Here is a 15,016-nt window from a genome sequence, read left to right on the forward strand (position 1 = left end):
GAAAATTTGTTTACAGGCTACAGAATAATAGATGCACGCTAGTTAGCACCAGTGCAAAGTGGGAATACTGGCCAAGAGTGCATTGGAGTAGTCAATAACAGAATAACCACATGAATGAGGGTTTCAGTAGCAGATGGGCTGAGTCAGGATTGGAGTTAAGTGATGTTATGGCCGCTTGATAAAAGGTTAAGCTTCCCACAGCATGAAATTGTGAATCCCAGCACCTCACATATGGGGGTGGAATTGATGAGCAATATCTGGGACATGTGATTTTGCAAAACTTTCATCCTAAAACAAGAGCGTATTTAGCCAGTGTTAAATTCAGGCTGGCCATTAAAATCACATTAATATTTGTGATTTCCCACCAGGATCCCCAAGCAGTTAATATATCATATATCATAGAATCACAGAAACCCTACAATGCAGAAAGAGGCCATTCGGCCCATCAAGTCTGCACCAACCCTCCACAAGAACATCTTATCCATGCCCTATCCCCGTAACCCCATGTATTTATCCCACTAATCCCCCTAACCTACACATGGTGGGACACTGAGTGGCAATTTAGCATTGCCAATCCACCTAACCAGCACCCGGAGGAAACACAAACACGGAGAGAATGAACTCCACAGACATACGTTATGCAATATATTTATTTCAACCTCAATTATTGTGTTTTCTAGAAGTTTCTGGTGTTCTTTATGAACAAACATGAATGGATTTATCATTATAATAAATACTGCTTGGAGAGTGTAGACCAAGGATTGGAACAAAGTTAATGAGTTGATGGTGCAAATCATCACTAATGGGTATGATCTAGTGGCCATTACAGAAACGTGGCTGCACGGAGACCAGGACTGGGAGATGAATATCCAGGGGTATCAGGCATTTAGGAAGAATAGACAGGAAGGAAAAGGTGGTGGGGTAACTCTGTTAATAAAAGATAATATCAGGGTAGTAGTGAGGGATGACATAGGCTCTAAGGAACAAAACGTGGAATCGTTATGGGTAGAGATAAGGAATAGTAGGGGGAGAAAAACACTAGTAGGCGTGGTCTATAGGCCCCCAAATAATAATGTTGAGGTGGGGAGGGCTATAAACAAGCAAATAATGGATGCGTGCAAAAACGGAACGGCAATAATCATGGGGGACTTCAACCTGCATATTGATTGGCTGACTCAAGTTGGAAGGGGTGGGATGGAGGAAGAGTTCTTAGAATGCTGTCGGGATAGTTACCTTGAACAGTATGTTACAGAACCGACGAGGGAACGAGTTATCTTAGATCTGGTAATGTGTAACGAGGTGGGTAGAGTTAAGGATGTTCTTGTGAAGGACCCTCTTGGGTCAAGTGATCACAATATGGTCGAATTTCTGATACAAATGGAAGAGGAGAAAGTAGGGTCCCATACCAGTGTCCTCTGTTTGAACAGAGGGGAGTACGATAGGATGAGGGCTGAATTGGCTAAGGTGGACTGGGAGAGCAGACTGGTGGGTAGGACAGCTGAGGAACAGTGGAGGATTTTTAAGGAGATCCTTTTCAGTACTCAGCAACAATATATTCCGGTGATAAAGAAGGGTTGTAAGAAAAGGGATAACCAGCCGTGGATAACGAAGGAAATTAAGGAGAGTATTAAATTAAAGACCGATGCGTACAGAGTGGCCAAAAATAGTGGAGAATCGGAAGATTGGGAAAACTTTAAGAAACAACAAAGAACGACTAAGAAAGCGATAAAGAAAGGAAAGATAGGTTATGAAGCTAGGCTAGCTCTAAATATAAAAAATGATAGTAAAAGCTTTTACAAATATATAAAAAGGAATAGAGTGGCAAAAGTGAATGTTGGACCCTTGGTGGACAAGAGGGGGGATTTAATAGTGGGAAATGAGGAAATGGCTGAAACTTTAAATAAGTTTTTTGTGTCGGTCTTCACGGTGGAAGACACAAATAGTTTACCGAATATTAACGATAGAGGGTTGGTAGGAGGAGAGGTACTCAATACAATTAACGTCACCAGGGAGGCAGTGCTTGGTAGACTAACGGGACTGAAGGTGGACAAGTCCCCGGGCCCGGATGGAATGCATCCCAGGGTACTGAAAGAAATGTTAGAGGTAATAGCGGATGCGTTAGTGGTTATTTATCAAAATTTGTTGGATTCTGGGGTAGTGCTGGCGGATTGGAAAACGGCTAATGCTATGCTGCTGTTTAAAAAAGGAAATAGACAAAAGAACATAAGAACATAAGAAATAGGAGCAGGAGTAGGCCATCTAGCCCCTCGAGCCTGCCCCGCCATTCAATAAGATCATGGCTGATCTGACGTGGATCAGTACCACTTACCCGCCTGATCCCCATAACCCTTAATTCCCTTACCGATCAGGAATCCATCCATCCGCGCTTTAAACATATTCAGCGAGGTAGCCTCCACCACCTCAGTGGGCAGAGAATTCCAGAGATTCACCACCCTCTGGGAGAAGAAGTTCCTCCTCAACTCTGTCTTAAACCGACCCCCCTTTATTTTGAGGCTGTGTCCTCTAGTTTTAACTTCCTTACTAAGTGGAAAGAATCTCTCCGCCTCCACCCTATCCAGCCCCCGCATTATCTTATAAGTCTCCATAAGATCCCCCCTCATCCTTCTAAACTCCAACGAGTACAAACCCAATCTCCTCAGCCTCTCCTCATAATCCAAACCCCTCATCTCCGGTATCAACCTGGTGAACCTTCTCTGCACTCCCTCCAATGCCAATATATCCTTCCTCATATAAGGGGACCAATACTGCACACAGTATTCCAGCTGCGGCCTCACCAATGCCCTGTACAGGTGCATCAAGACATCCCTGCTTTTATATTCTATCCCCCTCGCAATATAGGCCAACATCCTATTTGCCTTCTTGATCACCTGTTGTACCTGCAAACTGGGCTTTTGCGTCTCCTGCACAAGGACCCCCAGGTCCCTTTGCACAGTAGCATGTTTTAATTTGTTTCCATTGAGATAGTAATCCCATTTGTTATTATTTCCTCCAAAGTGTATAACCTCGCATTTATCAACGTTATACTCCATTTGCCATATCCTCGCCCACTCACTCAGCCTGTCCAAATCTCTCTGCAGATCTTCTCCGTCCTCCACACGATTCACTTTTCCACTTATCTTTGTGTCGTCTGCAAACTTCGTTACCCTACACTCCGTCCCCTCCTCCAGATCATCTATATAAATGGTAAACAGTTGCGGCCCGAGTACCGATCCCTGCGGCACGCCACTAGTTACCTTCCTCCAACCGGAAAAACACCCATTTATTCCGACTCTTTGCTTCCTGTCGGATAGCCAGTCCCCAATCCACTTTAACACACTACCCCCAACTCCGTGTGCCCTAATCTTCTTCAGCAGCCTTTTATGGGGCACCTTATCAAACGCCTTTTGGAAATCCAAAAACACCGCATCCACCGGTTCTCCTCCATCAGCCGCCCTAGTCACATCTTCATAAAAATCCAACATGTTTGTCAAGCACGACTTTCCCCTCATGAATCCATGCTGCGTCTGATTGATCGAACCATTTCTATCCAGATGCCCTGCTATCTCCTCTTTAATAATGAATTCCAGCATTTTCCCTACTACAGACGTTAAGCTGACCGGCCTATAGTTACCCGCCTTTTGTCTCCTTCCTTTTTTAAACAGCGGCGTAACATTAGCCGTTTTCCAATCAACCGGCACTACCCCAGAATGCAACGAGTTTTGATAAATAATCACTAACGCATCCACTATTACCTCTGACATTTCTTTCAATACCCTGGGATGCATTCCATCCGGACCCGGGGACTTGTCCACCTTCAGTCCCATTAGTCTACCCAGCACTGCCTCTCTGGTAACATTAATTGTATTAAGTATTTCTCCTGCTGCCAACCCTCTATCGTTAATATTTGGCAAACTATTTGTGTCCTCCACCGTGAAGACCGACACAAAAAATTTATTTAAGGACTCAGCCATATCCTCATTTCCCACTATTAACTCCCCCCTCTCGTCCTCCAAGGGTCCAACATTCACTCTAGCCACTCTATTCCTTTTTATATATTTATAAAAACTTTTACTATCGTTTTTTATATTAATTGCTAGCCTAGCTTCATAGTCTATCCTTCCTTTCTTTATCGCTTTCTTAGTCTCTCTTTGTTGTTTCTTAAATTTTTCCCAATCACTTGTTTCTCCACTATTTTTGGCCACTCTGTACGCAGCTGTTTTTATTTTAATACTCTCCTTTATTTCCTTCGTTATCCATGGCTGGTTCTCCCTTTTCTTAACTACAGGCCGGTTAGCTTAACGTCTGTAGTTGGGAAAATGCTGGAATCCATCATTAAAGAAGAAATAGCAGGCCACCTGGATAAGAATGGTTCGATTAAGCAGACGCAGCATGGATTCATGAAGGGAAAGTCGTGCTTGACGAACTTGTTGGATTTTTATGAAGATGTGACTAGTGCGGTTGATGGAGGGGAACCGGTGGATGCGGTGTTTTTGGATTTCCAAAAGGCGTTTGATAAGGTGCCTCACAAAAGGTTGCTGAAGAAGATTGGGTCACAAGGAGTTGGGGGTAGGGTGTTAGCGTGGATTAGGGATTGGCTATCCGACAGGAAGCAGAGAGTCGGAATAAATGGGTGCTTTTCTGGTTGGCAGGTGGTAACTAGTGGCGTGCCGCAGGGATCGGTACTGGGGCCTCAACTATTTACCATTTATATAGACGATCTGGAGGAGGGGACTGAGTGTAGGGTAACAAAGTTTGCAGACGACACAAAGATAAGTGGAAGAGTGAATCGTGTGGAGGGCGTAGAAGGTCTGCAGAGAGAATTGGACAAGCTGAGTGAGTGGGCGAGGATCTGGCAGATGGAGTATAACGTTGACAAATGCGAGGTTATTCACTTTGGAAAAAATAATAGCAAATTGGATTATTATCTAAATGGAAAGAAATTACAACATGCTGCTGTGCAAAGGGACCTGGGGGTCCTTGTGCATGAGACGCAAAAACCCAGTCTGCAGGTGCAACAGGTGATCAAGAAGGCAAATGGGATGTTGGCCTATATCGCAAGGGGGATAGAATATAAACAGAGTAAGAAGTTTAACAACACCAGGTTAAAGTCCAACAGGTTTATTTGGTAGCAAAAGCCACACAAGCTTTCGGAGCTCTTAGCCCCTTCTTCAGGTGAGTGGGAATTCTGTTCACAGACAGAGCTTATAAAGACACAGACTCAATTTACATGAATAATGGTTGGAATGCGAATACTTACAACTAATCAAGTCTTTAAGAAACGAAACAATGTGAGTGGAGAGAGCATCAAGACAGGCTAAAAAGATGTCTATTGTCTCCAGACAAGACAGCCAGTGAAACTCTGCAGGTCCACGCAACTGTGGGAGTTACAAATAGTGTGACATGAACCCAATATCCCGGTTGAGGCCGTCCTCGTGTGAATATAAAAGCAGAGATGTCTTGCTGCATCTGTACAGGGCATTGGTGAGGCCGCAGCTGGAATACTGTGTGCAGTATTGGTCCCCTTATTTGCAGAAGGATATATTGACCTTGGAGGGAGTGCAGAGAAGGTTCACCAGGTTGATACCAGAGATGAGGGGTGTTGATTATGAGGAGAGACTGAGCAGATTGGGTTTGTATTCCTTGGAATTTAGAAGGCTGAGGGGGGATCTTATAGAGACCTATAAGATAATGAAGGGACTGGATAGGGTAGAGGTGGAGAGAGACTTTCCACTTAGAAAGGAAACTAGAACTAGAGGGCACAGCCTCAAAATAAAGGGGGGTCGGTTTAGGACAGAGTTGAGGAGGAACTTCTTCTTTCAGAGGGTGGTGAATCTCTGGAATTCTCTGCCCACTGAAGTGGCGGAGGCTACCTCGTTGAATATGTTTAAATCACGGATAGATGGATTCCTGATCGGTAAGGGAATTAGGGGTTATAGGGATCAGGCGGGTAAGTGGAACTGATCCACTTCAGATCAGCCATGATCTTATTGAATGGCGGGGCAGGTTCGAGGGGCTAAATGGCCTACTCCTGCTCCTATTTCTTATGTTCTTATGTTCTAAGGGGTCACAGTGTCAGGATAAGGAACTGTCCCTTTCGGATGAAGAGTGGGATAAATGTTTTCACTCAGAGAATTATGAATTTAAGCATTATGTAATAAGTCAATGCTCAAAATATTTACTGGAAACTCATCTGGAACATTTTCATTTTACACTCAAGTTTATTTCTCTGATTCACATAAACAATTATTGTTAGTACAAAACCTTGCCAAAAATTTTAAAAAGGATTTGAAAGTTTTTCCTTTTGCAAGCTCAGGAAAGTGAGATGCATCAATAGAGATGGAAAAAATTACAGCCTGCCGAGCCACAATTTCCTAAGATGCACACTTTGTGAGAATTGGATTGCAAAACTACCCCAATCAGTCACAATAGAACCTGCAGTTCAAGGAAGTCTCACTTTATGACTCTTCTTAGATCTTAGAATCTTAGAAACCCTACAGCATAGAAAGAGGCCATTCGGCCCATCGAATCTGCACCGACCACAATCCCACCCAGGCCCTGCCCCCATATCCCTACATATTTACCCACTAATCCCTCTAACCTACGCATCCCAGGACACTAAGGGCAATTTTTTTAGCATGGCCAATCAACCTAACCCGCACAGTGGGGGGAAACCGGAGCACCTGGAGGAAACCCACGCAGACATGAGGAGAATGTGCAAACTCCACACAGACAGTGACCCAAGCCGGGAATCGAACCCAGGCCCTGGAGCTGTGAAGCAGCAGTGCTAACCACTGTGCTACCGTAATTCCCCCCCCCCACCCCAACCACGCGCGCGCGCGCACACACACGCACGCACAGAGGAAACAGAGTAGTTAAAAATGTATTTCTAAGTAGGACAACTGTCATCTTAAGGAAAAGTTCCTGTGTTTCATAATCATATTACTAACAACCTCCATAAACATACTATAAGTGAAATGGCTATGCATGTGAGGTTGTGAGAGAAAGGAGAATGTCCTGAAGTGACATCTGAGGGCAAATCTCACAAACCTGTGCTCTTAAGAAAAGCTCTGCGCACCAGAAGCAGGTATCAGGAAATTCAGGCAAAAGAGAATAGGGGGGGTCCTTAGTGGGACAAGAAATCCTGTGGGGTCTACTGATCATCACACATGATTTGGTTTTATTCATTCTGGGACATAGGCTTCACCGTCTAGGTCAGCATTTATTCCCATCCCTAGTTGCCTTGGAGAAGGTGGTGGTGAGCTGTCTTCTTGAAACGCTGCAGTCCATGTGCTGTGGGTTGACCCACAATGCCGTGAGGGAGGGAATTCCAGGATTTTGACCCAGCGACTGTAAAGGAACGACAATATATTTCCAAGTCAGGATGGTGAGTGGCTTGGAGGGGAACTTGCAGGTGGTAGTATTCCCACGTTTCTGCTGTCTTTGTCCTTCTAGATGGAAGCAGCGCTGTGTTTGGAAGGTGCTGTCTAAGGATCTTTGGTGAATTGCTGCAGTGCATCTTGTAGATGGTGGTGGAGTGAGTGGATGTTTGCAGATGTGGTGCTAATCACAATCTGCTATATGCTTGGGCAGTCAATATGCTGTATTGATTTGCTATATTTAACCCGCACTGTTCAAATAAACAGTCAATCACATTGGAATTGGATAGTAGAATAGCAAGTACTATTTAATACTGAGATAATGTAAGTTGATCGAAAATATGTTCCACAAATTGTATATCGTTAAATCAAGTGCAGCAAAGGCAGATTTGAATACGTTAGTTGACTGAACATTGCAAGCCAGCAATGCACTGTTTCACCTCTGTCACTGAAAGCAGGAAATGGAAGTGGAACGGACACAAAGAAATTTTTTAAAATTATGCCACAGAGGTGGCACAGCTCATCAAATGTTCCATCATTTAAATGAACTGACAGAAAATAAAGCATTGAGACAGCAGTGCTCAGCAACTCCTTGCAGTTTCTTTTCTCAATGCACTGCTCCCACGTCCAGCAAAAACAGGAAAATCTGTCATTTAGTATGGAGACAAAAAAACCAAGGGTGAGATTTTCCAGCCTCCCTGTGGCATGTTTTCTAGTGGCAGAGGCAGCTCACCACTGGCCACCAGCGGGATCTTCCGGTCTTGCCAATGTCTACAGCGTTCGCATGGATCACTCCCTCCGCCACCATGGAAGCAAAGAAAACATCTGGGAGTAGGACCGGTTGGGAATCACCATCGCCACCAGCATGACCAGAAGATCTTGCCGCTGGGAAGGACCAGAAAATTCAATCCCAAGTCTGACAGAGCAGCCTACTGTATCATGGCTGAATACTCAGTGCTATGATAGATGAGGTTGGTGCAAACCTGTTTAGCATTCTGGCAGCATGTCCTCACAGTAAGTGCTCCAGTTCTGCTGCCATGTCCCTGATGAATCAGAGTATCGACAGGACAAAATTGCCAAAAAATTGCCCTTAGTGTCCTGGGATGCGTAGGTTAGAGGGATTAGCGGGTAAAATATGTAGGGATATGGGGGTAGGGCCTGGGTGGGATTGTGGTCGGTGCAGACTCGATGGGCCGAATGGCCTCTTTCTGTGCTGTAGGGTTTCTAAGATTCTAAGATTCTAAAATTCCTCCTATTAACTCTCTGCCTATAAGATCAGTTGCTCTGCTGGACTGTTCCCTCCATTGTTCCTACTCTATTTGCTGAAGTCATCTCAGTAAATGGACTAAGATTGAGGATGTTCCAAAACAAAGGAGTGTCAAAACATTGGAACCGGGAATTTCCTTGGATTTAAATCCAGCTCTGGACTGTCAGTTTATCAGAAGTACGACATATTCCACCACTAATGTGGGGAATTGTGGTTTCTGCTGCACTTTCATCACTGTTATTTCCTTTGAAATTCTGTGGAAATTTCTTGCTAAAATGAAAAATCCCAAAATAACAACATGCTGACAGAGGAGGAGGAAAGACAGTAAAACAGGGGTGGGGGGAAGGAAACTTTAGCATATTGATGACTCTCAAAGGCCTCTTTAAATGCACTAAAATGCCCAGCCACTTGCTGCCCTGGATGAGTAATATAGATGGATGGCCTGATGACTCAGTGCTATTCGGATGCAAACGCCAGGCAATTGCCTGACTGACAGCATTAGGACCTCACTTGAATTTTGGAACTGAGAAATTATCAAGCATTTACTTTGATTTGATTAATTATTGTCACATGTATTAACATACAGTGAAAAGTATTATTTCTTGCGTGCTATACAGACAAAGCATACCATTCATAGAGAAGGAAACGAGAGAGTGCAGAATGTAGTCTTACAGTCATAGCTAGGGTGTAGAGAAAGGTCAACTTAATGCAAGGTAAGTCCATTCAAAAGTCTGACAGCAGCAGGGAAGAAGCTGTTCTTAAGTCGGTTGGTACGTGACCTCAGACTTTTGTATATTTTTCCTGAAGGAAGAAGGTGGAAGAGAGAATGTCCGGGGTGCGTGGGGTCCTTAATTATGCTGGCTGCTTTGCCGAGGCAGCGGGAAGTGTAGACAGAGTCAATGGATGGGAGACTGGTTTGCGTGATGGATTGGGCCACATTCACAACCTTTTGTAGTGCCTTGCAGTCTTGGGCAGAGCAGGAGCCATACCAAGCTGTGATACAACCAGAAAGAATGCTTTCTATGGTGCATCCGTAAAAGTTGGTGAGAGTCGTAGCTGACATGCCAAATTTCCTTAGTTTTCTGAGAAAGTAGAAGCATTGGTGAGCTTTCCTAAGTATAGTGTCGGTATGGGGGGGACGAGGACAGGTTGTTGGTGATCTGGACACCTAAAAATTTGAAGCTCTCAACCATTTCTACTTCGTCCCCTTTGATGTAGACAGGGGCGTGTTCTCCTTTACGCTTCCTTTACAGTCATACTTAAAAACCCAAATCAGGAAACAAAGTTGGAAGCTAAATTGGAAGGCATCCAGCGTAAGCAATCGTTGATGGTATTGCTAATCAATTACACCCATTTCGCATCCATTTCTCGGATGTAATTGATCCAAAAATTTACCATCATCTTATGCAATAAAATGTGGAATCAATTGAAATATTTAAAAGGAAAGTAAACACAAGGCAGAATTAGCTCCTAATGCTTGCTGAATGATAATCCCCACTTTTGATTCAACTAGAGGAACAAGAAGTAAAATACAAGTGGATGCTGGAGATCCAAATTAAAAAGCATAAAATGGTGGAAATACTCAGCAGGTCCAACAACATCTGTGACAAGAGACATAGATTTCAGGCTAATGATCTTTCATCAGAACTTACCCAGTGAGTGAGTGTGAGCATGAGTGAGTGCGTGAAGAGTGAGTGATTGAAGCTGAGTGAGTGAGTGTGACAGTGAATGAGAGTAAGAGTGAGTGAGTGTGAGCGTGAGTGAGTGCATGAAGAGTGAGTGATTGAAGCTGAGTGAGTGAGTGTGACAATGAGAGTAAGAGTGAGTGAGTGTGAGCGTGAGTGAGTGCGTGAAGAGTGAGTGACTGAAGCTGAGTGAGTGAGTGTGACAGTGAATGAGTGTAAGAGTGAGTGAGTGTGAGCGTGAGTGAGTGCGTGAAGAGTGCATGAAGAAACGGAGGTCAATCACCCTTCACCAGGACTGGTGTCGATCATAGAGCTGAAACTTTGATTTTAGAATCATAGAATCCTACAGTGCAGAAGGAGGCCATTTGGCCCATCGAGTCTGTACTGATTTCCAGTACTTTGCTCTCCTAATAGATGTTCCATTCTGGGCATTTATGAGTGCGGTTAAGTTTCACTGTAAAATGAGAAAATACTTATCCATCAATGCAAAGTGTAATTTTTCTGTTAACAAAGTCCACTTGTTTGGATAGAAATAGCAGGTTACTGAAAGTGAATCAGCCAGTGCTAAGTTACTGGGAGGTTTTTGCTTTTTTTAAAACTTGCAAGTGAAACCAGGACTCATGCAACCAGGACTCATTCGTCACTGTTAGATTATGATATTCTCATTTCATAGAATCCTACAGTGCAGAAGGAGGCCATTTGGCCCATCGGGTTTGCACCAACCACAATCCCACCCAGACCCTATCCCCATAACTCCATGCATTTACCCTAGCTAGTCCCTCTGACACTAAGGGACAATTTAGCATGGCCGATCCACCTAACCCGCACATCTTTGGACTGTGGGAGGAAACCGGAACAAAGAACAAAGAACAGTACAGCACAGGAAACAGGCCCTTCGGCCCTCCAAGCCTGTGCCGCTCCTTGGTCCAACTAGACCAATCGTTTGTATCCCTCCATTCCCAGGCTGCTCATGTGACTATCCAGGTAAGTCTTAAACGATGTCAGCGTGCCTGCCTCCACCACCCTACTTGGCAGCGCATTCCAGGCCCCCACCACCCTCTGTGTAAAAAACATCCCTCTGATATCTGAGTTATACTTCGCCCCTCTCACCTTGAGCCCGTGACCCCTCGTGATCATCATCTCCGACCTGGGAAAAAGCTTCCCACTGTTCACCCTATCTATCCCCTTCATAATCTTGTACACCTCTATTAGATCTCCCCTCATTCTCCGTCTTTCCAGGGAGAACAACCCCAGTTTACCCAATCTCTCCTCATAGCTAAGACCCTCCATACCAGGCAACATCCTGGTAAACCTTCTCTGCACTCTCTCTAACGCCTCCACGTCCTTCTGGTAGTGCGGCGACCAGAACTGGACGCAGTACTCCAAATGTGGCCTAACCAGCGTTCTATACAGCTGCATCATCAGACTCCAGCTTTTATACTCTATACCCCGTCCTATAAAGACAAGCATGCCATATGCCTTCTTCACCACCTTCTCCACCTGTGTTGCCACCTTCAAGGATTTGTGGACTTGCACACCTAGGTGCCTCTGTTTCTATACTCCTGATGACTCTGCCATTTATTGTATAACTCCTCCCTACATTATTTCTTCCAAACTGCATCACTTCGCATTTATCCGGATTAAACTCCATCTGCCACCTCTCCGCCCAATTTTCCAGCCTATCTATATCCTGCTGTATTGCCCGACAATGCTCTTCGCTATCCGCAAGTCCAGCCATCTTCGTGTCATCCGCAACCTTGCTGATTACACCAGTTACACCTTCTTCCAAATCATTTATATATATCACAAATAGCAGCGGCCCCAGTACAGAGCCCTGCAGAACACCACTGGTCACAGACCTCCAGCCGGAAAAAGACCCTTCGACCACTACCCTCTGTCTCCTATGGCCAAGCCAGTTCTCCACCCATCTAGCCACTTCTCCTTGTATCCCATGAGCCTTAACCTTCTTAACCAACCTGCCATGTGGGACTTTGTCAAATGCCTTACTGAAATCCATATAGACGACATCCACGGCCCTTCCTTCATCAACCGTTTTTGTCACTTCCTCAAAAAACTCCACCAAATTTGTAAGGCACGACCTCCCTCTTACAAAACCATGCTGTCTGTCACTAATGAGATTGTTCCATTCTAAATGCACATACATCCTGTCTCGAAGAATCCTCTCCAACAACTTCCCTACCACGGACGTCAAGCTCACCGGCCTATAATTTCCTGGATTATCCCTGCTACCCTTCTTAAACAACGGGACCACATTCGCTATCCTCCAATCCTCAGGGACCTCACCCGTGTCCAAAGACACCCACACTGGAGGAAACCCACACAGACACGGGGAGAATGTGCAAACTCCACACAGACATTGACCCAAGCCGGGAATCGAACCCGGGTCCCTGGTGCTGTGAGGCAGTAGTGCTAACCACTGTGTCACCATGCCGCCCATACTGCGATTTGTTATTTTTGGTGATTGGGAGGTTCAAGTCTCTTGGATGCTGTCCGGATGTTTAATAGGGCCACAAAATAGAATACAAAAGCTAAGAAGTTTTGCTAAATCCATATAAAACAGTTCAACTCCATTATGAACACGGTTCCCAAGTCTGGCCACCTGTGAGAGGAAGGATTAAAAGGTGGAGGGGGTGAATAAGGGGTCTGGGAATGGGCGAACAACTCAGCCCAAATTTCTCTCCCTGGGCCTGGAGCAAGAGCTGGAAACTGGGATTCAGCTGGATAGCTCTTTTGCATCTTTCCCGGTTTTTATTTCCGCTGACTGCACAAGAAAATTTGTAACTTTCCTGGAACCAATCCACATTTTTAAATCCCAGCTTTGCATACCTTGATTCATGAGAATGAGGCTCCCTGTCAACAAGGCCACACAGTTAGTTGGTTGATGGTTGTGAAGATATTGAAATCCCCATCCACGGCTGTAAGACTTTTCATACATATAGCGAGAGGCATCAGCGATGACCTCCAGGTATCTTTCCTGTTGACTTCTGTTCAGATGTTCATATAAGAAATCATATGCAGTGGCAAAGCTCACCAGTGAGTGAGCTAGTGGAACCTCATCCCACGGAGCATCTTTCACCAGCCTTTGGAGGGGAAAAAATGTAATTAGTACATTGAAGCATACAAACATCAAGCACTTAAAAGCTACTTGTCTACTTTAATATATAAAACTGGCATTGTTAGCTACTGTTCCGAACAGCTCAGTCAAAAGTAAGCTTTGGGACGTCTTGTTTGCAATGTGGCAAATTAAGGATAATTATAAATATTCAAGCTGACACCACAGGAGTGACTCACAACTTCAAGTTCTCTAAAACTTAGGGTTTGTCTCATCCACTGCCTACTCTTGTTGCTTGAGTTATTGTTTTAGGAGATGAATCGACAGACAGTGACCCAAGCCAGGATTCGAACCCGGATCCCTGGTGCTGTGAGACAGCAGTGCTAACCACTGTGCCACCCCCAGTGCCACCATGCTGCCCCACAGATGCGCATATATATTGATTGATGCAGAGGTTGGGTGAGAGAATATTCTGGAAGAGGCAGCTAAAATTAAAATTAAAATTGCATCGGCATCATTGAATAGTGCAGCATCTCTATAACACTGACTTGGGTGACACATGAAGAGCTGAATAGGAACAATTTTATTTGGTTTCTCCAATAGTGAAGAAACCATGAATAGTGTGCATTGTACCTCAGGCTGTGGCTATTATAGCTGTGCTACAGTCAGCCAATGCACATCATAAATCAGATTTTATAATAAATCTACACTGAATCAAGAGTCAAATTACTCAATGTAAGTATCGCGGAAAGGGCTGCAAATTGCACAATGTCTGTTTGCACTACTGGGGTCGACCCAAGTCAGTGTTATAGAGATGCTGCACTATTTAAAGCTGCCTGTGATGATGGAATTTTAATTTTAGTGTGCTACCTGTTCCAGAATATTCTCTTACCCAAACTCCATTTCAATCAATATATATGTTCATCCATGCCAGAATGGTGAAAGAGAATACGTTAGAAAAGTACAAGGGGGTGTGTTAGAAAGGCAAGATACCTTGCCTTAGCTCAGTGTGAAATATACTCTCCTTTTAGTCTCTCTTTCACATCAATCTAATGATTACACTTCACCAAAAAATGTTATCATCACTCAGTAGCTAATATTATTTAATTCCATTCAGTGCAGAATCCACCAAACAATCCTCTAAGGAATGTTTTTCTTCCCCTGGAATTCATGTACGTCTTTGTTTTCTCAGATTACATTTCAAATAAATTCTCTAATTCTCAAAATTCCCTGAGTACCAGCTCCTCATTATCTCAGGTATGAATGCCTACATTACATTACCTACTTACATTAAGCGCAAACCTTCAGGCATCCACGTTTCTCACAGAAACTTAGACCAGCCTATGAATTATTAAAGCTCTTTGTTGATGAGGATGAGTTAGGTCTCCAAGAGTCAGCGCTTGTGTTTTGTTTGCTCAACTTAAATGATATTTTGAACACAGTACAGCTTTCTGTGGGCCTGCACGGAATTATCACACAATTTGTGCAAAATTCCATTATTTACGATGGGTCTACAGGCAACCAACTTAAAATATTTACTTAATTGGCTATGATTAGAGGATCACTTCACAAGTAAAGAGGATTTTCATTTAAAACCAAGTGTCAGCTCCAACAT

The 15,016-nt window shown here is 44.1% G+C and overlaps 1 protein-coding gene across 1 annotated transcript in view; it reads right to left on the minus strand.

The window, feature by feature from the left end:
• Positions 1-15,016, minus strand: part of dse (dermatan sulfate epimerase) — a 101,025-nt gene that overhangs the window by 20,168 nt on the left and 65,841 nt on the right. The window contains exon 3 of the mRNA XM_078212675.1: positions 13,176-13,429. Within this exon, the coding sequence (XP_078068801.1) occupies positions 13,176-13,429 (254 nt within the window). The remainder of the gene's footprint in view (positions 1-13,175; positions 13,430-15,016) is intronic.

This window comes from Mustelus asterias, chromosome 5 (genome assembly GCF_964213995.1).
Source record: "Mustelus asterias chromosome 5, sMusAst1.hap1.1, whole genome shotgun sequence".
Taxonomy (NCBI): domain Eukaryota; kingdom Metazoa; phylum Chordata; class Chondrichthyes; order Carcharhiniformes; family Triakidae; genus Mustelus; species Mustelus asterias.